Consider the following 24964-nt stretch of genomic DNA (forward strand, 5'->3'; position numbering starts at 1 on the left):
TTTCTTTGTATCTGTACAAAGACAAGAAGGCTGCACAAATTAAAAGTTTTATTAGAAAATTCTGCATACACGTAAATATATACCGTAGATACAGTAAATGATTTCAACCAAGGAAGCCGACTTTCTGTCGCTTCCTTCCCACGCTCTCCTCCTGCTGCAGCAGCTTCATGAGTGGAGCATGAAGAGCCTTCCCGACCCGTTTACCTGCCTGGAAACAATAAAATATTTTAGCACCTTTCTATTAGCCTACCAGTCATATGCATAAATGATCGGAATCAAAATATAAAGTCAGTATCTTACATTTATTGTAATTTTTTAGATGCAAATGTTCTGAACACATACAGTCTATGTTAAAGAAGAAACAGATAACAGTACACTCAAAACATAAAATCTTTTTGGACTATAGATATGCAGATTCATCCAGCTGACAAAATAAACCGATTATAACCAAGCCCACGTTTGAATAAAAAATTAAATAAAATCGCCTTATGCTAATGCTTCAGCTGAGGCGAGAGGAAGCCAGATGGCCGAGGAGGTCGACTACACTCACCTCCGTCATTTCAAAGATGCTCTCTGGATCCAGGCTGCCTCCGCCCACCTTCCTGATGCAGGTGACCGTGCCCTTGTGCGTGACAGCGATGATGAGGCTGGCCACAGAGCAGGCCTTCTCCTGCAGAGTCGCGTCCACTACGTGCCGGTGGCCCACCTGCAGAAAAACAGGCAGAGTCAGGGGAGAGAAGCAGCGCGTGTGCTTCACTGTTAGTGTTAGAACGGCTTTGAGAAAGTCAGCTCACCTTACACAACGTCACGATGCAAGGAACGCTTTCTACGTCAAGTCTCACGCAGTCGTACGGGTCATCCGACAGCTCGATTTCCTTCCCTCCTTCTTCGTCGGTCGATATGTGCACTTTAGGAATTCTGTCGGTAAGGTCATCAGAAGACTGTCATTAAGCTTTCATTTGACGGAATACGAATTTTCCGCCGGTATAACATTTCACTCACTTTGTGTTGAAGAGAGCTGCCTTGATAGCAATTGAGATGGCATCGTACAGGTTTCCGTCACATTGCAGGAGCTGTGGAAACAAAATCGCTGTGAGATTTCGCCTTCAGTGAGGATCACGGAGCCGTACGTACACAACCCAAATAAGGTGATTCTGATTTAACGCACAGAAACGTTTTCTCCAGGAGAAACAGAACAGTGCTACATGATTTACCAAACAGTCCTTTACTAGTAAGACAAGCGATATTGTATCATACAAGCAGGAACAGAAATGTTACTACAAACGTATTTCTAGCAGGGTTCATATAGCTTTTTAAGAGAATTTAAGCACTTTCAATGTACCTAAACAAAAACCTTGAAACTTTTGAAAGCTTTATCATCACATCTAATTTGTCTGTCCCCAGGAATCACATTATATTTGTATTTATTTCATATTAACTTTACTATTTTGTTTTTTTTTTTATTGTGACCATTTCATTCTCGTTCATTTAGATGGCACCACTCACCAACACATCCACATAGAGGATCCAGCAGTGTTCTCCTGGACTGATACAGAGGCTCCTCAGGTCCACGCTGTGTTTGTTGTTGAAGACTTTGTAGAGAGTGTTACTCAGCGCCGTCCCCAGCTCCTCGCCTCCTCTGCCCTCAAACTCAGGGGTTGCATTGGCCGAACTAGTAACAGAAGGTGAAGATAAAACAACAAACGTGAGGTAACAGAAGCTGCATCAGTCCGAGATGTTTTATTCTTACTATATTTTTCTCTTTGTCGAGTCCACAATCACTGGGATGTGTTGGGGATGCGTCTCACAGGGGACCGATGGTACAACACTACCTCCTGGTGGCAGGATATCCAACAAAACACCCCAACACCACAAAAAAAACGATCACTAAGAGAAAATGTGAGTCTTTATTTTTGTGACTGGACAATTGATCTGATCAGTCTTTCATCAGTCTTGCTGACTGTGATCAAATATTGACTACTTGATACTACTTGAACATTTGATTCCAATTGAAAATATGTAATTTTAATACAATAACTGAGTTGAAATTTAAACTTAAAGCAGACAACTTACAAATTGTCCCTAAATGTCCAGCATAATCATACTGCACAACTACTCTCTTCTGTTAAACTCTGACTGCACCAACCCAAGTTTGGTATGTAGTATGACATCATGACAATAGTTTTTTGATGAAATTTCTTGATTTGACAGGTATTCGGTTTACAGGATTGTCAAAAAATAGACATCCATAGCTGCATCTGAAGTTGCTCCATCATTCACAACTGGGAGCAGTGCTTTGTGGGATTGTTAGCAGAAAACAGACTACAGATGTGCCACGGTCACTAACCTTTTCATTCCACTGTGGGATTCTCGAGAATACTACATAGAGGATACCTTTCACGTTTATTTGGACACTCAATCAACAGTAAATAACAGTAATATGTCGAGCTATCTACTGATACCACAAGATAAAATTATTATGATATAAGCTTACATATACCATAATATAGGATTGCTTCACATGTTGCCTCTGAGAATCAGGTATTTAAGAACGTCTTCATATGCTTCACATGCACCATACCTACCAATCGACAAAAAACTCTAAGTATCCTTCATCTGGCACCATAGGCCTTGGTTTTCCGATTTCAGTCTTAATCCCAACCAGAACCACCGTGTGTCCCTGAAAGAGAGGCCGAACGGAGCATATCAGAGTATATATAATAAAGAAGACAGTATTTGTAATCGAAAGTATCAACAACATGGCCGAAGAGGCGCAGCAGACGAGATGTTTTAGAGCATCTTCTGGTTTAAACAGAAAACAAGACAGCAGGACTTCAGATTACCAGTGTGACTTTGGCCGAGCCGTCTGTGTTGGAAACTACGTCAGTCTCTATTTCCATGTGTCTGTAGTCCTCACAGCCTCTTCCATCCACCCGTAAGTCATCCTAATGAGAAGAATCAACATGTCAACATCACTACAGCCTGAGAAGTACAAAATGCTAACACAGCGAGCTAATTTCCTCTGTTGTGGGGCACACATCTTTGTCCCGCCGTTTATCGTTATTTCTTAAATTACGGAAGTGAAGGACTGAAGTATAACTGTTAAAACGTACCCGTATACCGTGTAATATGTACACCTTTTCAGCCTCGCTGACTTGTACTGTTGCCATAATGTAAAAAACACTGCTAGCATGTGTATGAGTCGCTCTTCATCTGCGTCATCAAAAGACGACGAATAAATTAAAAAAAAAAATCACTCTAGTTGAGTTTGCCCGCTTTGCTCACCCGTCTGTCCCGGGGAGCTTCTAAATAATCCGTTTGGAAAATGGTAGACCCCGCCCAACCGGTGTAGGCATTAGACTGTAAAAGGTAAAAATATTTTACAGATGCGTGATAGATACTGAAATAAAAGTTCAAAAGCTAACAACACCTTCTCGCGTATTCTTGTTTAATTTATGATATTAGTTTCCATCTCTATCACAGACCCTGAATCAGATTTATAGTTATTATTTCCACTGGTATTGACACGGTCATTATGTAAAATAAAAACGGTAATTATGTAAAGTAAAAAAAAACTGTAGGGCCGATGAAGTGGGGGACCCAACCACATTGTTTTTCTGCCCATGGTGACCTCCTTATTCTGGTCGCGTTGAATGACTTTCTATGTAGAGCGTATGAATAGAGGATTCTCACCTTGACTTTATCTTAAGACATGACCAGAACCCCCCATTTTCACGTCTCAGCATTTGAGAAAGACCAATGCACCAAGCTGTCCCTAAACGAGACTGGGAGGTTACCTCAAATCAGGTTTTGGTTTCGGCGCACAGCCTGGGAGAAAGCGTTTCCTGAGAGACGCAGCTCAGGGCACAAACGCCCAAAGAAGAGGAGTATCGGACTTCCTAGTTTGCTCTACGTTGTGTTGTGCTACTGCCCACATAGCTCTCTGCATCTGACAGAGGAGGAAGCGCCCGAATAATTAGGCAAAGGCCTGTGTGTTTCAAGCCTGGGCCTCCGGCTGTAGTTAGCTCACAGACAGACGACTTAACACCCCGTCGAAACCGAGGCGGCAGTGAAAGCGGGAGTCGAGCCGCGGAGCTGTTGTGATAAGCTGCCCGCAGATTAGTGAGGTTAGCCGGGATTGCGCTAACAGGCGGAGCGGCGGAGGGGACGCTCTCGTACTCCCATTTTGGCTTGTTTCAACTTCCAAACTACATAAAGACATCGAGAAACTTTTGTCGACAAGTCAGGAGACTGTGAGGTATGTTTTATTTTCTAGAAAACCAGAAGTAGTCTTGAATGTAACGTACACTGCATGCCTGGTATCTGCTATCAGCTGAAGGAAATCCAGATATTCTGCTCCAGCTGCTGGAGTTACTTCCTGGTTCTGGAAGTCAGTTCATTACAGCCCTACAATACCAAATTAACCGTATAGGCCCGTTTGATTTAGACAAGATAATCCCGCTTTTTGCTTATCTGTCCTCATGGAGGTCGGGGACATTTCAGACAAATTTATGTCTTCTTCATCCTCCACCTAAATCAGTTCCAATGAGCTGAAAAGGAGGGTTAAAGACTTTTTTTCAGGGGTTGTTTGAGACCAAAGTTGAGTTCAAGGAGAATTTTGGATATTATTTTATTATTATTATTATTATTATGGTTTTGCCAGAAACATCTCCAATGGGATGCTCATGTAGCTCTGCTGGTCTGAGAGTTAACACATCAGTACAGACGGGAGGGTCATCAGTTAGTCGATGGATAGAAAATACATTTCAGGCAGTTTTCAAGCATAAACGCCAGACAAACACTTATTGCATCCTTTTAATTTTCCTGCATGCTGATCCTAGTTGTTTCAGCTCAATTAAGTTGTCCCAATGTATTCTGCTGTATGTCTTTTATTCACCAAAAGATTCATTCATCCAAACCAGTACTGGTTTTACCTCCTGATGTTACACCCGTTAGATTCAGAATTAACTGCAAACTGACTTTATTTCATCTTTTATTTTGAAAGCTGTTGGTTTAGACATGGTCACAAATGATAGGAGAAACTGTTGTGTATAGATGTTTGTGTAAAGTGCTATAAACACCTCACCTGCCAGTATCTGGTCGACATTTGGGTCTTTTTCGTTCAGGATCTGTTGGCTCACAGATTTTTGTACTCTGAAAATCAAGCTATCGAAATATGTTGTAAAAAAATTTTCTAGTCTTTAGCGTGCAAACCTTTGTGTTCTGATACGTCAGATGAGGTCGTCAGCAAAAGGAAATCATATTGAAGTGATAATTAAATCAATCAATCTGCGTCTCATCCTGCCTGTCCGTTACTTTAAATTGAATTCTAGCATCAGGGTATTAAACACACCCATAAATAATGAATTGGATATCTGAGTCATCACTGCAGTGTAAATGTGGCACTTTCACATATTGTATGTAATCTGAAGAAGAATCATCTTTATTGGCCGTATATATATTTTTACATACACACACTGAATTTGTCTTCTGCATTTGACCCATCCTTAGTTGAACACACATGCAACATCCAGTAAATTAATTGCAGTACTGCAGAGGCATTGTGGTTGTGGCTTTTCACTTTGTCGAAGAATACAACAACTCCTTATTGTACTGGGATTGTAAAGTGTGTCAGTCAGTTGCTTTCAATGTTCAGCTGTTCACTGAGATCTGTGGACTCTATGTCTACAGATAGAGAGTCTACAGATAAAGAAACCTTTGACTTAGTCGATATGAATGTGATTTAACGTGGCAACATTTTGTTAGATGTGCACATTTTCACAGAAGGATTGTGACCTCACTGAAATTGTGCTTCACAATATCATTAACTGACTGCCCCTTTTAGGATGTTGTGATTTCTGAGCAACATGTAAATGTATCTTGTCTTAGTGGAGCGTATTTCATCTACAGTGGAAATGACATATCTTAATCTGCGTGGTGTATGCAAACTATACTGCTGAAACCATTAATTTAAGGTCAGGCAAGTTTATTTGTAGAGTACATTTTTAATCACAAGTTCGATTTTAAGTGTTTTAAATTCTAAAACATTTTGAGTGCTTTCAGTTCAGTCAAATGCAGTGACGAACTTAAGACCGCTATTTAAAAGTGGTAGGAAATGTTTTTTAGTCCTAAAACTTTCAGGGATTTATAGACAAGCCACAGTGCTTTAAACTCCAATCAATGGCACAGTGGTACTCTGTGATTTTGTAATGCAGTGAAAGTATAAAGAAGCATGAAATGGAAATTAAAACTACAACACAAGCACATCAGAATTGTGCTAAAGTATGTATTAAACTAAAGTATTTCCTTTTACTGTTTATTACCACTGGAGCCAAGACAGATGGTACGATAATCCCAGACTTATAAAGAAAGTGATATCCACAGACACTCCAGACCTCCACTGTGACCTCCCACAGCGCTGGACTCCTGCAGCGTGTGCTGACAAGCGTGGCGATACAGGCCAAGAGGCTACGCAGCAGGGTTTGGGTGGGTCGTGCTGTATATTAAATAGGTCATCTCAACCAGGAAGTACATTTTTACCAAGACAACAGCTATCATCAGTCAACTGTTTGTCTTCCCCAAATGATTTCAAGCCAGGAGTCACGCCTAAACTTACTGTGTAATTATTGGAAGGGTTTCTGAAACAAACAAACAGAAAGGGTTACATTTCGAGAGACTGCGTTATTGTTTTAAAATTAAATCCTGTATAAACACTGACACTCATTATGTTGTATTCTGTTTTATTGACACCAAGTCCGTACAAGTCATGTTTACCTAACTGGCAGTGTTAAGGGATCAACAAAGCTGTGACAGTTCATACTGACTGTGTAGCAAAATTGTATGTATGTGGCACAAATCTCACCTTGTGCTGGTGCTGGGGATCATCAACATCAGGAGGATTCATCCACTGGGAATCATGAATATCTGTACAAAATTTCATTGCAGTTCATTGAATAGCTGTTGTGATATTCCAGTCTGGACCAAAGTGGTTGAAAAAAACATAAAAAAAGGTGGTTCAAGAGAATATTTTGTCATTTTATTAGAGTGCAGTCTTGTACAGATAGACTCTAGTTTATATTCTCTTTTAATAAAACAAAGCATGTGTAGAAAATCACAGCGCAAAGACAAAAAGCGTCTAAGTGAGTGTAATTACCACCGTGAATGACTTTAGCCCAAATTGCTCACAGACGGAGATGAAGTGAAAGGAAAACGTTCTGGTTTGGTGGTGTAACAGCGAAGGGTGGATGTCTTCAGCAAGTCGTTCTTAAAATGTGGGTTAAGAGGCCAGGTGGGTGTGGAAGTGGACACAGACTGAGTGAAAGGGGGGCTCTGATGACCGAAATGACCAAACAAATTGCAGGATTGCAGTACGACTTTGGTTCTGATTGAATTCCTGTCTCAGGGGGAGCATGTTTAACTGCCAGGATCATTTGCTGAACCCTAATTAATATGGACATAGAAGTGAGCTTAGGCTGTGGCTCACTTAAGCCTAGCGGATAGATTGAATGCTCAGGAATGACCAAACAATTTGATTTCAGTCCTTGAGAGCTCATAGGTTTTAGTGAGGAGGTCTGGCCGCCCTCAGGGAGAAAGCTGTTTTATTCCAGTCTGTGTTATCTGCATATAAAAGTCAGGCCTATTTTTGGTTTTCTGACATTTCACCCCCTTTGAAGTCACATCATCTTTGACTACTCACACACAGACCTGCTCAAGTGCTTATTCATAAGCCTCAGCTCCCAGCAGGCCTGGACACACACTCGGTGCAGCTCGGGACAAGTGTGTAGGATGTTTTATTGGCACGTTGTTTTGAATAAATACTGAAATGCAGTTTCTAAATCCAACAACATCCTCTTGTTTTTGCTGCGAGAGGGATCTGGGTGGACTTTTTTTTTTTGTTGGGATCGTACCAGTCATTGTTTGTTTCTCCTTCAGTTAATGCTTCCTCCTGAGTATTTTCCTTAACTTCATTTGCTGATTCACGGTGTTCTATTGGTCTATTGGTTTTTTAAAAAAATAAATAAATAAGGCAAACGATTTGAAAATATCGTCTCGGACTGTGGAAAAGTTTTCTTGCATTTACAGACCAGACAACCGAGAAAATAATCAGCAGATTAACTGTTAGTTGCAGTCCTACATTCCAGTTCTGTCACATAATCCTCTAATTCCCTTCTTCTTTCATTTTCTTCCCATCTCTCTGCTCCCCCTCTTCCTCTCCGTCTGCCTGTCAGGGCTGCTCTCAGCATGCGGTCGGAGCCACGGGTGTTGTAGGATGAAGAGCCCGGCGCACCGCACCAGGGACATCGAGCGGCAAGCTGGCTACCTGAAGCCCGAGCACTGCGCCCCTCCCCCGCCCCGCTCCGGCTCCGACACCATGTGGTTCATCCGCGACGGCTGCGGCATCGTGTGCGGCGTCATCACCTGGATCCTGGTGTTCTACGCCGAGTTTGTGGTGGTGTTCGTCATGCTGCTGCCTGCCAAGAACGTGTTCTACAGCCTCTTCAACGGGGTGATCTTCAACGGCCTCGCTTTCCTCGCCCTCGCCTCTCATGCCAAGGCGATGTGCACGGACCCGGTTAGCCAGACTCTGATTAACTTTCATCAGATTGGGGCGTGTGTACACCACTGTGGTTACTTTATTGTAAGAAAAATGAAAACGTTCCACCCGAGCTAAACTTCAGGTCAAAGTTTTGTTTTAAATATGTGTTTAATCAAATTATCACACTGTGTGACAGCACAAACCTGAGGAAGGGCGGCATTCCATTGTAACAGAGTAAATCAGCTGTGAATGAAACTACAACTGAACTCCCGCTTGACGCATCTTCTGTATTTCTTCCTCCCCTCTCCCTCAGGGAGCCGTGCCTAAAGGGAACGCAACCAAAGAATTCATTGAGAGCCTGCAGCTCAAACCAGGACAGGTGGTGTACAAGTGTCCCAAGTGCTGCAGCATCAAACCCGACAGAGCTCACCACTGCAGGTACAGCACACTGTGCCAATGTGTAGATTACAGTTCCCCACTGCAAACTCTGCAACCCCTGTGCTGTGAGTCTCGGCGGGTGTTCTGCTGAAGTCTACACCTTACAGAGGAAAGTCCTGATGCATCTCTGCCACCGGGGACTCCTCTGCTCATCTGTGTTTGTTCCTGCACTGGTTCTCCTGTGTCAAGTCAAGTCAAGTCAACTTTATTTGTATAGCCCATTTTTACAAGCAGTTTGTCTCAAAGGGCTTAACATAACATCAGCAACATCCTCTGCCCTTTGACCCTCACATCGACTAAGGAAAAACTCCCAGAAAAACCTTTAACAGGAAAAAATGGAAGAAACCTCAGGGTGAGCAACAGAGGAGGGATCCCTCACCCAGGACGGGCAGACGTGCAATGGATGTTGTACAGGCAGGAAAGCAATTTGCAACATGAGAAATGATATTACTAAAAAGATAAGCAAAACAAAATCTCAACTGTTTAGTTTCACTTTTTGCTACCACCTCAATATGATTTTAACATTTCACAAGTTATAGGAAATTTATAGTATTGAAAATTATAATGAACTGCTGTAACATTCATGTATTCTTTTTTTATGTGATGTTGAGAATCACTATCCTATCAGTTCGATTTCGGCCCGTAGGGAGAACCACCCCGCCCATAGTCGGTACACAGAGGAATGACAGGCAGATGTCAACAATACACATTGGGTTGGTCATAGAGCCGGCTACAGTTCAACTTGAAGATCTGGATGGAGAGATACCTGCGGAAAGATACAGAGAGAGAGAGAGAGAAAGGGAGGGAGAGACACAAGACTACGAGGAGCACTGGACACACAGTTAGTGACATAAGATAATGAACTGCATGTTAATCTGACGAGGGGAGAGGATAGAAGAGGAAAAGGAGGAGGGGAAACTGCTTGGTGGATCATGTTTGTGTCCCCCGGCAGCATAGGCCTATAGCAGCTTAGCTATGATAGAGATTTAAAGATTAACAGTTAGTCAGACCTATTCTACCTGTGGCTATTTATCATGAGGTGGGTGAAACTATGCCTACCAGCCCTACACACTTTATTTGGTGCTAACTATATGCTTTACTAAACAGAAAGGTTTTAAGTTTAGTCTTAAAAGTGGAGGTGGTGTCTGCCTGTCGAACCCAGATTGGCAACTGGTTCCACAGCAGGGGTGCCTGATAGCTAAAGGCTCGTCCTCCCGTTCTACTTTTATAAATTCTGGGAACTGTAAGTAAACCTGCACTCTGTGATCTGAGTGTTCTATTGGGAATATATGGGACTGTTAGATCCTGCAGGTATGATGGGGCGAGTCCATTTAGGGCCTTATATGTAAGTAGGAGAATTTTAAAGTCTATTCTGAATTTTACCGGAAGCCAGTGAAGAGAAGCTAAGATGGGGGAGATATGATCCCTTTTACTGATTCCTGTTAAAACTCTAGCTGCTGCATTTTGGATCAGCTGCAGGTTATTAATAGAATAATTTGGACATCCTGACAATAGTGAGTTGCAGTAGTCCAGCCTAGAAGTAACAAAAGCATGAACAAGTTTTTCAGCATCACTCTGAGAGAGGACGCTCCTAATCTTAGCGATATTACGGAGGTGAAAGAAGGCGGTCTTAGAGGTCTGTTTAATGTGATGAATAAATGACACGTCTTGATCAAAGATAACGCCGAGGTTCCTTGCAGTCGTACTGGAGGCCAAAGTAATGCCATCCAGAGAGAGAATATTATCAGCTATTCTATTTCTAAGGTGTTTGGGGCCTAGAACAATGATCTCAGTTTTGTCTGAGTTTAATAATAAAAAATTGGAGGTCATCCAGTCCTTTATGTCCTTAAGACATGCCTGGAGTCTGGCTAACGGCTCTGTTTCTTCAGGCTTTAAGGATAAGTACAGCTGAGTGTCATCAGCATAACAATGAAAGTTTATGCCATGTTTCTGAATAATATTTCCTAGAGGGAGCATGTATAAGGTGAACAGGATCGGCCCAAGCACTGAACCTTGTGGAACACCGAGGCTAACCCTTACATATGAAGAGGAAGCATTATTAACTTGAGCAAAGTGAAATCTATCTGTTAAATATGATTTGAACCAGCATAGCGCAGTCCCTGTGATCCTAGTCTCATGTTCTAATCTGTGTAATAAAATGCTGTGATCTACAGTGTCGAAAGCAGCACTGAGATCTAGCAAAACAAGTATCATCCCTAAATCTGTCTACACTATCTTCAGAGAGGCATCTGCTGTAATAGACCTTTTTGTTGTGTGCTGTAAAGTCTTCTAGAGTTAGTTCAAAAACTACAAGCGAATGGTCTGAAAGGAGGGGGTTTTGAGGGGCAACTGACAGGTTCTTAGTTTCTAGGCCATAGGTGAGAACCAGATCGAGTGTGTGATTGTGACAGTGTGTTGGTTCATTCACTATCTGAAGGAAACCTATTGAGTCTAAGAGTGAACTAAAGGCTGTTTTAAGACTGTCAGAGTCAACATCCATATGAATGTTGAAGTCACCTACTATAATGACTTTATCTGTGCTGAGCACTAAACTAGATAAGAAGTCAGAAAACTCAGACAGGAACTCTGAGTAAGCAGCAGCAGGTGGGCGATACACAACAACTAATAAAACTGGCTTTTCTGACTTCCAGTTTTGGTGAGACAGACTGAGAGTGAGACTCTCAAATGAGCTATAGATGGATTTAGGTTTGGGATTAATCTGAAGACTGGAGTGGTAGATTGCTGCCACTCCTCCTCCTCGGCCTGTGCCTCGAGGAACATGATAGTTAATATAACCGGATGGAGTTGATTCATTTAAACTAACATATTCTTCATCCCGTAACCAAGTCTCAGTGAGGCAGAATATATCAGACTGATGATCAATAATTAGATCACTGACTAGGAGGGATTTAGAGTGGAGGGATCGTATATTTAATAATCCACATCTGACTGTCCTATTTTTTGGCTCTAAATATTTGCTAGTTTGTATTTTTATGAGGTTATTATGATTAACACTTCTTAAATTTTGTGCTGGTTGGACTATGGGAGGACGAGGCACTGACACTATTTCTATGGGATTATTAATCTTAGTATTACTGTGTGAATTTATATTTTTATTTATTCTAATTTTAACGGAGGGCGGCAGTCCTACAGAAGCAGCAGAGAAGTGTGTAAGACAGCGACTCTGCTTCCTGGCCTCGACCCTGGGTTGTCAGGGTGTTGGTTGTCTAATAAACTTGGCCATATTGGTAGAAATAAGAGCCGCACCATCCCAAGTGGGATGAACGCCGTCTCTGCTAATGAGGCCAGGTTTTCCCCAGAAAGTCTCCCAGTTATCTATAAAGGCCACGTTGTTTTCTGGACACCACCGTGACAGCCAGCGACGGAGCGATGACATGCGGCTAAACATATCATCACTGGTCAGATTCGGGAGGGGACCAGAGAATGCTACGGAGTCCGACATGGTTTTTGCCAAATTACACACCGACTCAATATTGACTTTGGTGACCTCCGACTGGCGTAGTCGAGTGTCATTAGCGCCGACGTGAATTATAATCTTACCATATTTACTCTTATCTCTCGCCAGCAGCTTTAAATTGCCCTCTATGTCGCCCGCTCTGGCCCCCGGGATGCATTTGACTATGGTTGCTGGTGTCGGCTTCACATATCGCAAAACAGTGTGTGTGTGTGTGTGTTTAGTGGTGAAGTATTTCCCTGCAGACTGTGCAGCTTGATAATAAGAAGTTCCCTCTGTAGCTGCTCAGTGGTTTCACAGGGATCTTGAGGCATGAAAAGCACAAAAAACACTGCAGAGTAATTGAATTGTAAAGTCAGTGAGTCATTCTGTCTCAGGGGTGAAAAATGGGTGTCGGTTTGAATGAAATGGATATTTTGTTTTTTTGAAAGAATATTATGAGTCATGCTTGTGGGTGGTTCAAATGATACACTGCGATGATACACGTATCTCAGTTGACCCATAAGAGTAAGAATAAAACAGGGTGGCAGCTTTTTAAAAATAGATTTCCTTCAGAAGGCTGGTAAACAAAAGCGCACCGACAGACATGAGCATGATTGTCTGCTTTGTCAGATGATAGATCGTGTGTTGTCAGACTTTTGCTTGTCAACCAGCCGCAGTTCTGAAAGATAAATAACCCGTCACACATACAAACAGCCACCGTGACTGAGAGCAGCCTGTTCCAGTCTCTCACATCAGTCAGCATGTGAGAGATTACGCTGCTGAAGGTGAACCGACAGAGTGTCTGCGTGTCCTTTGATTGTTTGCTTTTATGTACTCTGGCAATTGTTAAATACACCTCAAAGTAGACTCACGGCTTGCGTACACTGATTTTGGTCTCTGTTATTTATCCGTGTGTCCACAGTGTGTGTAAACGCTGCATCAAAAAGATGGACCACCACTGTCCCTGGGTGAACAACTGCGTCGGAGAGAACAACCAGAAATACTTTGTGCTCTTCACGGTGAGTCTTTAAACCTCCTGGAGACCAGATGTTACTACACGCTGTTATTGTTCATAGTTTAAAACAAGGCTGTACGAGAAAACAGAACCTGACAGATCCACAGGAACACAGTAAAGAGTGTTCGAGCTGACAACATGAACAGAGAATCAACAGAAAGATACATAAATATTTAGTTTAAACTGGGAACAGGAAGTAAAACTGAATTAAAACACCTTTGGCAGAATCACATTCATCACACACCTCAGGATGATGCTGTGGAGTTCACTTTTGGAACAGTATTACCTTTATAACACCTTAACATGGGGTTCAGCACAGCATAACAGAAATACGTGACAATACATGGAAGCATTAATGTCAACATACTCATTCTCCCATTAAATATTATGGTGTACCACAGCACACAGCTCTTACACTGTGTGTATTTTCTCTTCATTCTGTCTTCTTTGAATGTATTCAGTTTTTGAATTACTTTTGTTCCGATTTGTACATTTAACAGTACTACTTCATATTAAATCTACGCTTTGTGTTACTTCTTTTGCTCCCCAGATGTATATTGCTCTAATATCCTTCCATGCGCTCATCATGGTGGCCTTCCATTTTCTTTTCTGCTTTGAAGAAGACTGGTCAAGTAAGTAATAAACTTATGTTAATTTAAAGATCGACATATTTGGCAAAGAACTGACTGTTGTTAGTGTCACTGGGGCCTTAAGTCTATATTGTAGCTGTAAGGTTTTCCCACAGGTAACAAACTTCTTCCTTTTATAATAATGGATTTTTCTCCCCTCTTCAGAGTGCAGTAACTTCTCTCCACCAGCAACTGTCATCCTCCTCATCCTCCTGTGCTTTGAGGGTCTCCTCTTTCTGATCTTCACTGCAGTCATGTTTGGGACTCAGGTCCACTCCATCTGCACCGATGAGACGGTGAGTGAAATCCGCCGTGATTTCATTGCAGCCGTCAAACGCTCAGCCTGAATTTTCCTGTCATCTCTCTACTGTTGGCTCTCTAATAAAATTGGAAAATGCCTGGAAGAAAGTTGTTCATAATAATGTAATGAGGAACGCCAGACACACGTCAGTGTCAGTTAAGTTAGCCGGGCACATGCGTAAGTCGTTCTATAGTTTATATGGCAGTTCCTAAGATAAGTCATAAATTCATGGTCTGCTGTTTACCAAATCAGAGCACAGATGTTAAGTAGCAGCAGGTAATTCACTTTTAACCTCCAGGTAGGTTGAGATTGGTTGTTTTCTTATAATGTATCTGCTCAATTCACCCACAGTGATGACTCATAGTGTTATAATATTCACTACAAAAATCATTTGTTTCAATTTCAATCTAATACGGCCTACGGTTTTCTGCCCTGTTAGGTGAATCCTCAAGTGTGTGTGTGTGTGTGTGTGTGTGTGTGTGTGCCATTCTTAGACATTAAATAATGCTGAGAGTGAGTCACCTAATCCTGATTAAGACCTGCGAGGAAAAACTAAAGAACGCCTAACATGCTTGATGTTTAATCCCTTGCGCTGGTTATTTTCTGCCAGTACATGAAAATATAAATACACAGCTGTATGTTCCAGCTTTGTACCAGCTTTGAGCATGAAATCAGTACTGGAAACTCACCTCTTCTCCTGTTTTTTTTACACCTTGTCCCCACAGGGTATCGAACAGCTGAAGAAAGAGGAGAGAAAATGGGCCAAAAAGTCAAAATGGATGAACATGAAGGTGGTGTTTGGTCATCCGTTCTCTATAGCCTGGCTGAGCCCCTTTGTGGTACCCGACCACGGCAAGGCAGACGTGTACCAGTACATTGTGTGAATGCTGGAAATCTAGCTGGGTTCTGCTGCTCAGGATTTAGACTGATTAATCCTGGTCTGCATCCTAATGGTTGGACTTCAATGAGCGTGAACTCTTCTTCACCACATCTACATTTTCTTTCTTTCTTTATTGATGTTTCGGAGTGTATTTCTGTTGGCTGTTACATTGTCAAAGTACTTTTAAACAACAAATCATCTTCTTTTAGTTCTATAATTTCCCTATTGGTGCTGACTGAAGTAAATGAGGAGTAAGTGTATAATAAAATCCAAACAAGAAAAAAAATAACCCTCAACATAAGCAGCACCAGCTTGATGAGAAACACTTGATGAGCTTTGGCAAAATGACTCAGAGTGACTGAGTTCTGCCTTTTCTGGAGTACAGATTTCTGCAGTATGTCTGATCATTTCCATTTCCAAGACTAAACAATGTGAACTCGAGACTGAAGTCCAGCATGTTGTCGCTCAAAGCGGCGCAACCCGGCTGCCAAGATGGACGCCGGGTTTTGTCTTCCTGTAAACACTGTTGTGATCCTGTCACTTCCTCATTTGCTGTATTTCTTTTTTGCTCAGTGCTGTGGATGATTTTGCCTTGAAACAGTGCATCGGTGAATGGAGGCATCTGCTATTTTTTAAATACATTTCTATTATTTTGCCTTAATGGGACAGTCAGGGTGAGATTACACTATTAAACACTATTTTATTGAGTTTCTTGTATCGTTTGCCAGATCACATCCAAAGGCTGTAGGACAGAGAGCAGCAACAGCCTCACAGTGTCCAGTCAAAGTTATAAAAGCTTTCACTCCTGGTTGGTTTGTAAACACCTGTAGTTACCGTGGTAACAGCAAGCGTGATTTTAATACTACAGCAGTGCAGCCAGACAAACTCATTTTGTTTTAACAAAGATGTCGATATTTGCCTATTTTCCAATGCGTTTTTCTATTAATGCACCGTCATGTGAATATATGGTAAGAGTAAACAAAATTTCAGGGTTTCCACTTAGGACTTTGTTAAATGTGCAAATTAAAAATGTGCACAAAGCTGGATGGAATTGCACTCGAGGTTGCCATCAGTTGGATGGTTTTAAAAAGTCATGCTGGATTACATGCGTACCTTTTTTTCCTGTGAAAGCACTCTGAATACAGTTCGAGTATTGCAGACTCTGCCACTAAGACCAAAAGAAAACCACTGCGCAGGAAGACAGGAGCTGAATTTATTTACATGGAATGGCTACTGCTGGAAAAAATATGTAGACCATAAAAACATCAAAATTGGATTTGAATTCTTGAAAATTTGAAGAATTATGTTTTAAAAAATGCCAACATCTGACAATTGGCAGGCAAACAAATTCTTGCTTCTCGTCCACCAGGTAGTTTGACTGGCATCCTTCTTCTGATCATTTGACAGCCGTTTGTGTAGTAGATCAAACTGACCTCGTTGCATGAAAACCATTTCCATCAGTCACCAGCTCAGATGGAAAGTCAGGGAATAAAGCAATACACATTGCTCTCTGAATGCACTGACCTTAAGTGTAATTCACTCGCTCTCGATGCAATTTGCCTGCGGATAATCCAGTTTGTCGTAGATTGTAGATGTAAGGATGACTGGAAAGAAAACAGGATAAAACGACTAAAATTCAGGCCAGTGGAGGATGTTCACCGAGGCCTGAAAGATGGCGGTAGAAACACACATTTTAATTGTCACAGCTGTGGACAATACTAGGGCACCTGGTGTGAGGCGATGAGTGTATATCTTTACCCTGGGGGTGAGAATTTGATGCAGAAAGGAAATAGTGCACCTCAAAGCATTTAACACTATAAATGCCTTTGTCTGATGTGTGTGTCAGTGTTTGAAAGCCTTACTGTAATCACAAAACATTCTTTTGAAGGTGATGAAAGGACATATATGAACACACCTGTTGCCAAATTGAATGCTTAATGAAGGGAGGCTTTGAAGTAATCATTTCAAGAGTACGGCATAGTAAATAGTGAATGCCGTTTTCTTAGGCTTTTAAAATTAGTTTAGTTAAATTAGTTTTTAAAAAATGTACACACAATTTACACACAAAGCACACCAGCTTTCTTCTTATTTCTCTAATTGTTCATGTTCTTTGTGGTCAGGTACCATTTGTTGTACTTACTGTGGACCACATGATGTTTGTTTTTTGTTTTTTTTGTTGTTTTTTTTGATTCTGGTATTTGTTTCAAGAGGAATGAAATAAAACTATGTATGTGACACAACTTTCGGTTATGTTGGGTTTATCAAGTGGCATAAATTTAAAACGAAAAAGAGCATAATCTTGACAGTAAAAGTTTTCAGTTACCGTTACCTTATGTTACAAATATACACAATAAACTATTGTACAGTAAATTCAATATTTTTGGTGTCAGTCTGTTAGTTTAATTTTCATAAATAAGGCCTTCTTTTGTGATGAATTTCAACAATTCATTTTTAATTGAGGGATGGAAAGAAAAAAAAAGCGCTCAATACTTTCATCTCAAATGGTAACAATAAGATGCACTTATGATATCCTGCCCTCATTGCAGAATCTCACTCTAATGTGCCATGTACCTGTAATGCATCTGAAAGGGCTTCACACTGATTTATGTTTTATCTGCTATTTTTTACAAGAGTTATTTAAAGGAAGGGAACTGGCCTAATGGAGCATAAAGCTCACTGTGTAAGTAGATGTAGGCTATCTCAAGGCTAACATTACATCCAGGCCCATTAACTACAGTGAACAAGATCTTTGTCAGACATTACATTGTTTGAATGCAAAGAGAGGACAGTGAAATTGTGATTCAAGTGTAATTCAGCTCATCGGGCTGTAGACCAGAAGCTTTTCTGTTTGGAGAACAAAGCTGAGTGATGCAGACAAGAATTTTGTTTGTCAGATGAGATGTTCATTTAATAATTCAACAGTGCTCCATCTCTCAGTTGACATGGAAATCAACACACCCCTTTAAATGATCCCTATTAACAGAAAAAATGTACACAAATATTTGTTTCAACTAATCTGTAAGACACATTATGGATGGTTTATACCAGCAAACTTGCTTCTAATCACACTGTCCTGATTTGCGAACATTATGTCATATTTGTCTGCTCAGCTGCAGCTTCAGATTGAAGTGATGACCAATCTGCACATATAAGATACAGTACCAACAAAATAATGAAAAGTTAGTCCCGTTTCCGTAATTCTTCCGCCATCATGAAACAGAACCAACAGCAAAAAGAAGCTCTGGTATTAACAGTAAACCAGGGCAGGTCAAAGACAAATAAAAACTTTTTGCACTGTAGTACATTAATTCGTCAATGTGAGACCCACCTTGCCAAGTCAAGATCAGTTTTAATTGTCTTATAATCTTTGTACAACCACATCTACAGTTTATGTGCACATGGATATAAATACACCACACTCAGGGCCATAATGTCATGTAGCTATAAATGTGACTACTGCCAAGCTCTGACTGTTTACATTATAGTGAGAGTGGGTTCACAGGTCCATGGTTTACTCTCATATCATGTTGTTAACTCTAGAGTAGCCAGGCACCAAATAAATCTTAAGAATCAAAAGCTAAGACTACAGACTACGGTTTGACATTTTGGGAAGTTTGGTTATTCCCTATCTTGCATGAGAGTCAGACGAGAAGATACTCTAATTCATTAAATATGAAGCTACAACCAGCAGCAAGTTAGCTTAGCTTAGCATAAAGACTGGGAACAGGGAGAAACAGCTAGTCTGGCTCTGTCTGAAAGCAATAAAATCTATCTACCAGCACCTCTAAAGCTAACTGATTAACAGGTTATTTGTCATTATTATATTACATGCATAACTCCCTCTAAAAATTAACTATTTAACTATTCTTTGGCCAGTCTCTCTTGTTTGCTTCAAATGCCTCAAGTCAGCTTTATATTTCTCTCATTTCTGTCAAGTATATATGAAGCTAGACTCACCAGTCAGTTAGTGAGCTTTAGACATACCACTATGTGGAGCTTGTTACCTTTGGAAAGAGACATGCTAGCTGTTTTACCATGTTTTCAGCCTTTGTGCTAAGCTAAGATAACCGGCTGCTAGCTTCAGTTTCATATTACTCTGATAGAATTTAGACTGGTATATTTTTTTCTTTATGAAACTCTTGGCAAGCTAACACCCCTTTTCCCCCATTTCCTTTAAGTCACTTCCTGCCTTCCCATCTTGTCTGTTAGCCCATGAGCTAAATGTTTGCTATATGCTAAAGCATATAGCTCACGTGTCGTGCTCCAGCTTCATATTTATCATACAGACGTGAAAGTAGTGTAATCTTCTCATCCAACTCTTGGGAAGATAACTAATAAGCATAATTTTCCAAAATGTGTAATTCTTTGAATTTAATGCAAACACGTCCAGGATTTAAAAATGTAGAGGCACAAACCTCTGACTTCGTGACTATGAGTGATCTCCTCTGCTGAAAAATCCTGTGATGGTGAGTACAGTCCTGTTATGAAACATAACTCAGCCGGCCTTAAGTATATGAGCTATAAATTCACATTTTCAGTGCAGTCACATTAATAGGGATGCATGTAAATCACATCATACAAATCCTGCACAGCAGCAGTTGGTTGGAAGGACATCTGACATATTTGTGCATTGCTGCTGTGAGATATTACAGACAGGTATTATATTTATACTGTTATACATTTACATTATGATATGTATCCAAACAGCAAAGTGTGACCTTAAAATACTGTTCAATAAAGCAACCCTTCATGTCATATTCAGGCAAATTCCTGTGTATTACAGTATATTGACTTAGCTGATTTATGCTGACAGAAATGTCCCTCCAGTAGCATATATTGCCATTTTCCAGGCTAAATTATTAATGCTCAAAGCTCCCTCGCTGTTACACACATCACAGTGTTATGAGATTTAAAGGAAGTATAATGCTATCGCACTCTCACTGACAACTTCAGGGATGTAGAGGGAAGCTTTAAATGAAGCCAGGTGTCTATGAAACCCCGAGAGATTATAGGGTGATAGACTGATATTCATGACGTGCAACAGAATTATAAAAGATTGCAAATGCAGGGCACATAAAACTCAGCAGGCAATCAAGAGGCCAAGGGATGTCTCTTTTGCTGGAGAGACGGTTTGGCCGCTGAAGTCACAAGATTTTGACTTAAATGAGGCGAAGCAGCTCACAGGGACACCACTTTGACATAGTCTGATGTCCAGGATGCTTTGGTGTGAGATATTTGAGCTCAGGCCTTGGTAGGAACATGTGCACATCTATCATGAAATGGAAGACCAGCTGCCTGAAAAAACAAGCGTCATGCCCATATGTTGAGGTTATGGTTCAAAGCTATCAAGAAAGGCAAATACAAACGTAAAACAAAGACACAGGCGGAGAGCAAATTCTCACCAGGGATGAGCCTTTCAGCGCTACATTAATATTATTACTTGTGAAAGTACGAGTACACCTCGTTAGCTAAGTGCTTCATATATAAGATGCCTTGAACATGCATAAAATGCAATGTCAGTGTTTATAGTGAATGTTATAGTAACTTAAGGAAATGTGAGAATTAAGAAAGCTTTGGTGATCTGATGGCTGCAATACATAATGCACAGTACAGGCTGATTAATGGTGACATCATGCGCATAGCCAATGATGCTATTTGTCCATTGCTCATGGACAAAACCCAAAAGTCTGTCAATATCCACACAGGTTCTTGAATTATACATTTAATGTATTATCTGACTTTTACTTTAAAGAATTAGTTCAACATTTTGAAAAATGCACTTTCTTTTGCTGAATGTTAAAGGCAGGGTTGGTAATGTATTTCTTTTTGCCAGCAATGAATAAATCTAATACTCTTACAAAATGACAAAAGAAAAAAACCCTGGTGTCTGTGGTTGTTCTTGGATTGTACTAAATACATCAACCTACCTGCCTGCCTATCAACATACCTGCCTACTTGCGCACACACTGCCTGTGTCTTCATTGCACATCATTGCGTCTTGCACAAAGCAAGGCTGATTACATTGCTAAAGCTTTCAGCGATGTGGTTGCACAAGAAAGGCAGAGAAAGTGCAGCCAAACTTCCCCAAAACATGCTAGCCTGACACCTGCGAGTAGCCATATTTGTCGTTTACTTCATTTGTTTCCTTACATGTGAATGAGACCTGAGGTAGTTGGATATTGTTACAATGATGTGCTGCACTTTCACAATCACAGTGAAGTTAGCTTTAGGTAGCAACAGCTGTTCAGTGGCAAACACAGCTAACATACAGCAGTGAACATTAACTGCCAGGTCGGGTAGCCTTTTTGGACAGAGCTACACTCGTGACTGCTATTTAGCTAGTTTTTATATGATTGTGTGAGATTTAATAGAGTGATTATATCTGTATTTATTAGAATATAAATGCTACAAGAGCTTGTTAAACATGGCACACTCGCCGCTAACACATACCTCGCAACTACGGCTGTTAGAGTAGTGAAGTCAGTCAGTATGCATTTAGATGTTTCGAAGGAGTGGCTTAAGAAGAGGGGCTGAAGTGAGTGTGTGTGTTTAGGTTGAATACTTTCAAAACAATTCTCTTGTTTGTTTTCCAAATTTACCAACCCCAGCTTTAAATGAGATGAACACCATCACTCTTGTGTGTCCGTCTTAGCATACAGACTGGAAACAGGATGGAACAGCTAATCAGCCGCTGGTTCATCTAACTCTCAGCAAGAAAAGCAAATCAGAGAAATTCCCAAAATGTTGAATTATTCCTTTTAGTCTCTTCCCTTCCCTCACATCTCTTCTGTCAGCTCATGAGTTGTTGTGCTGTTGTAATTTTTGCGTCACTGTAAGCCTGTGAACAGAGATGATTTTAGATCTTCAGACACGGGCATCCATTTGCTTGTCTCCACTAGCCAGGCTGTGGCCTGTAGTTGTGCCACGGTTAGACTGGCTGAAGGCCAGCACCTCCTCTGATTTTAGTACAGGCCTAAAGAGGGCTGCACCACAGCTGAGCCAGCAGTGTTTGTCAGCCTACATGGAAACAAAGTTAATTCTACTTGTTTTTTCACTGTAGAGCAGAACATGGGTTTTAATTAAGTAAATACGCTTTTGTGTAAGAAAAAAATAGACCAGATATACTTAACATTACCATTTCACTATTATTTGGCTAGATTAGTTAAAATTGGAGGAGATGGAGACCAAAACACACCACATACCAGTGCCAGCTGGAGCTAGTGGAGACAAGACATATTATTCATCCTTGGTGCCTGCGTTCTGACGTCCATCCTGTGGTGAAATCCTCTGCAGTACTAGCAGACCAGAAAATGTTAGGGAGATCCCAACCCACCACAACATTATCTGAGGCTCACCAAAGATCAGCTGCCCCAGGAAAGCCTGCATAAGGGTTAAAAAACAAAACAAAACAGGGTTTCTTGTAAGTCAGAGTAAATCAAAGAGCCAATAAAGACGCCTTAAAGCAAGCCTTATCCCATTAAAAAATTCCTGTCAGAAGCCTAAATCACTGCTGCAAGTTATTTCTGAATATAGCCCAGCCTATTTTCTAAAATAAAGCCGCTTATATAAGGATGAAGGATGTAAGGTTACTCTGAAATTAACTTTCAGATAATACAACAAGGGTGCGTTAGAGGTCCTGTAAGAGAGGCTGTTACTTACGGAAGATATGAAGTTGGAGGCGGTAGTGGTCACAGTGGTTCGGGTGGAGGAAGAGGAGTACCTGAGTGCTTTGGCCAGGAAGGTCCACATCACAGCATTGCAGGTGAAAAGCAGCCCGCCACACAGCAGCCTCAGAGGGATATGGAGCTGAAAAAAACAAAAACGTATAATGTGTAATCTAAACATACTTAAACTATCAATGGCAATATGGCCACTGAGTGTTATATTACATAAATGAATCATTACTAATAATGCATGTAGGAGACATTTAATTCACTGTAATGTAGCTGTAGCTGGCCTGAGACTGATACTGCTGGACAGTTTGATATCTAATAATGCTACATATACTACAAGCTGATTTGTAAAATGTGCCAAGCTCAACCCCTGAAAAACAACCGCATCCCAATACTTTTGTCTATATAGTGTACTTCCAAAGAAGCCTATGAATGATTAACATGATGTGAATAAAAGGAACATCAAATGGTAAGAAGCAATTCAGCATAGTCCACACTACGTGCTCAAATAACCTGTGGTCAAGGAATTTATAATATACTTACATTATGTTTCTACTACTTTACATAGTCTGCTGTTGGGTATTTTAAATGGCAACAATACAACTTATTTCACTGACAAAAAAATAAATCTGTAAAGCAACTATATAAAAGCAATAGTCCCCCCTCAAACTTACTGGATCAGAAAATGAAAAGTAAAGAAAAGAAGTAAAGTTAAATGCAAGTAAAGAACAAATACCTTTAAGACTGCACTTGAGTAAATATATTTAGTTATTCCCTGTTATTTTGTCTATTTTTTAAGATTTACTGCGCATTGAAGTCTCGTGCTGAATAGTATGGGCATTTGTTTTGTAACCAACCGCACACCTTATTCGCTATTTTAATTATCCTTCAGATTAAAGGTCAATGCTTGACACTTCCGCTGTTCGATACTGCATACAGCTGCCTGCAGATGCTTATGACATCACCGTGTGACGTGATCGTGAAGGTCACACAAGCAGAAACCTGACCCCCTTTTCACAGAAATCATGTTCTTCTTCGCGCCATCTACACCGCCACGCTGGGACAAGTTCACAAAATAACGCGATAACGCACTGTACCACACTCGCGCGGAGCTGCAATGTCACACAGCACGCGGACAAGGCACGAGAGCGCAGCTGCTGCATGGGCTCCCCCGTGTGATGCTGCTGATGGTGCTGATGCTGAGGGAGTCTGCGAGGAGAGGAGAGCAGAAGGAGGAGGCGGCGGGCGGGGACAACCCCCACCCCCCGCTAACTTCCTCCCGAGAAATCACCCCACTTGCAGCCATGCACGTCGGCGCTGCATTATTCACATCCGTCCTCACTACGTTAATAATTAAAGCAACTTTAACAAGGCCTCACCCGGTCACAGGCGGTAGTTTCGTCCGCTTGTCTAAATTTCCGCTGCTCTCCCCACGTCCGGAGTCCGGTTTCACAGACTCCCTTCAAATAGTCGGCTCCGAGGGACAGTTTGGCCGACGACGACGCCACGGCCCCGAGGAAACCCGCCAGCAATGCATAGAAAACTCCCGGGAACATGTTGACGACGGCAGCCGAGGCACATAATTTTTTAATCCATCTTTACATTTCTGCTGCTGCTTCTGGTCCGGGTTGAGCTGCCTGCATGGCTGCGTGTGTGTGTGTGTGTGTTACTATGTGGCACGTTTCCCTGCACTTTCTACAGACAGCCGTCCGGTGGCAGTCACGCAACACATGGTCAATCCAGGGCAGCGCTGTGGTTGGACTAAAACGCACCCGGTGGCATTCTGGGAATTGTAGTTCCATCATCTCATAACCTCAGCTGAATTAAATGATGACTTTCAAGTAGCAGTAAGGCGTTTTCAAACATATTATAATCATTATAAACGATTTTACATCGACTTAATAAGATATTTTGATTAAAAGATAGCGATCAGAATCTGATCATTAATAGACAGTGAGCAGACATCACTTCCCATTTCTCTGTGTCGTTAATACTGGCTGCAGTAGAGGACGATCAATGCTAATGTAATGTCTCT

General features: G+C 41.2%; 3 protein-coding genes across 7 annotated transcripts; 1 reads left to right on the forward strand and 2 right to left on the reverse strand.

Annotated features, from left to right (window-relative positions):
* Positions 1-31: 31 nt before the first annotated feature.
* Positions 32-3912, reverse strand: exosc7 (exosome component 7). Of its 2 annotated transcripts, none has more exons than XM_046416984.1 (8): positions 3798-3912; positions 2844-2945; positions 2586-2680; positions 1507-1672; positions 1003-1073; positions 795-918; positions 551-706; positions 32-208 (listed from the first exon to the last, which is right to left on the reverse strand). In XM_046416984.1, exons 2-8 carry the CDS (start codon positions 2898-2900, stop codon positions 104-106), a joined length of 774 nt encoding a protein of 257 aa, XP_046272940.1. In that variant the 5' UTR covers positions 2901-2945; positions 3798-3912; the 3' UTR covers positions 32-103. The 2 variants fall into 2 exon arrangements, with proteins under 2 accessions (XP_046272940.1, XP_046272939.1); XM_046416983.1 differs by lacking the exon at positions 3798-3912 and adding an exon at positions 3114-3261.
* Positions 3913-3921: 9 nt separating this feature from the next.
* zdhhc3b (zinc finger DHHC-type palmitoyltransferase 3b) lies at positions 3922-15963 on the forward strand. Its single transcript, XM_046416981.1, has 7 exons — positions 3922-4258; positions 8229-8572; positions 8850-8974; positions 13354-13450; positions 13997-14078; positions 14241-14371; positions 15102-15963. Exons 2-7 carry the CDS (start codon positions 8270-8272, stop codon positions 15258-15260), a joined length of 897 nt encoding a protein of 298 aa, XP_046272937.1. The 5' UTR covers positions 3922-4258; positions 8229-8269; the 3' UTR covers positions 15261-15963.
* A 2179-nt stretch (positions 15964-18142) lies between these two features.
* On the reverse strand, positions 18143-24655 carry LOC124074274 (transmembrane protein 42). Of its 4 annotated transcripts, none has more exons than XM_046416990.1 (4): positions 24309-24655; positions 22916-23062; positions 22612-22636; positions 18143-20551 (listed from the first exon to the last, which is right to left on the reverse strand). In XM_046416990.1, the coding sequence occupies exons 1-4, from the start codon at positions 24483-24485 to the stop codon at positions 20529-20531; spliced, it is 372 nt and encodes a 123-aa protein (XP_046272946.1). In that variant the 5' UTR covers positions 24486-24655; the 3' UTR covers positions 18143-20528. The 4 variants fall into 4 exon arrangements, with proteins under 4 accessions (XP_046272946.1, XP_046272945.1, XP_046272944.1 ...); XM_046416989.1 differs by having other exon boundaries at positions 22459-22636; positions 24309-24654; XM_046416988.1 differs by having other exon boundaries at positions 18143-22273; positions 22459-22636; positions 24309-24654.
* Positions 24656-24964: the final 309 nt, after the last annotated feature.

The sequence above is a fragment of the Scatophagus argus genome, chromosome 17 (assembly GCF_020382885.2).
Source record: "Scatophagus argus isolate fScaArg1 chromosome 17, fScaArg1.pri, whole genome shotgun sequence".
NCBI classification, from domain to species: Eukaryota; Metazoa; Chordata; class Actinopteri; family Scatophagidae; genus Scatophagus; species Scatophagus argus.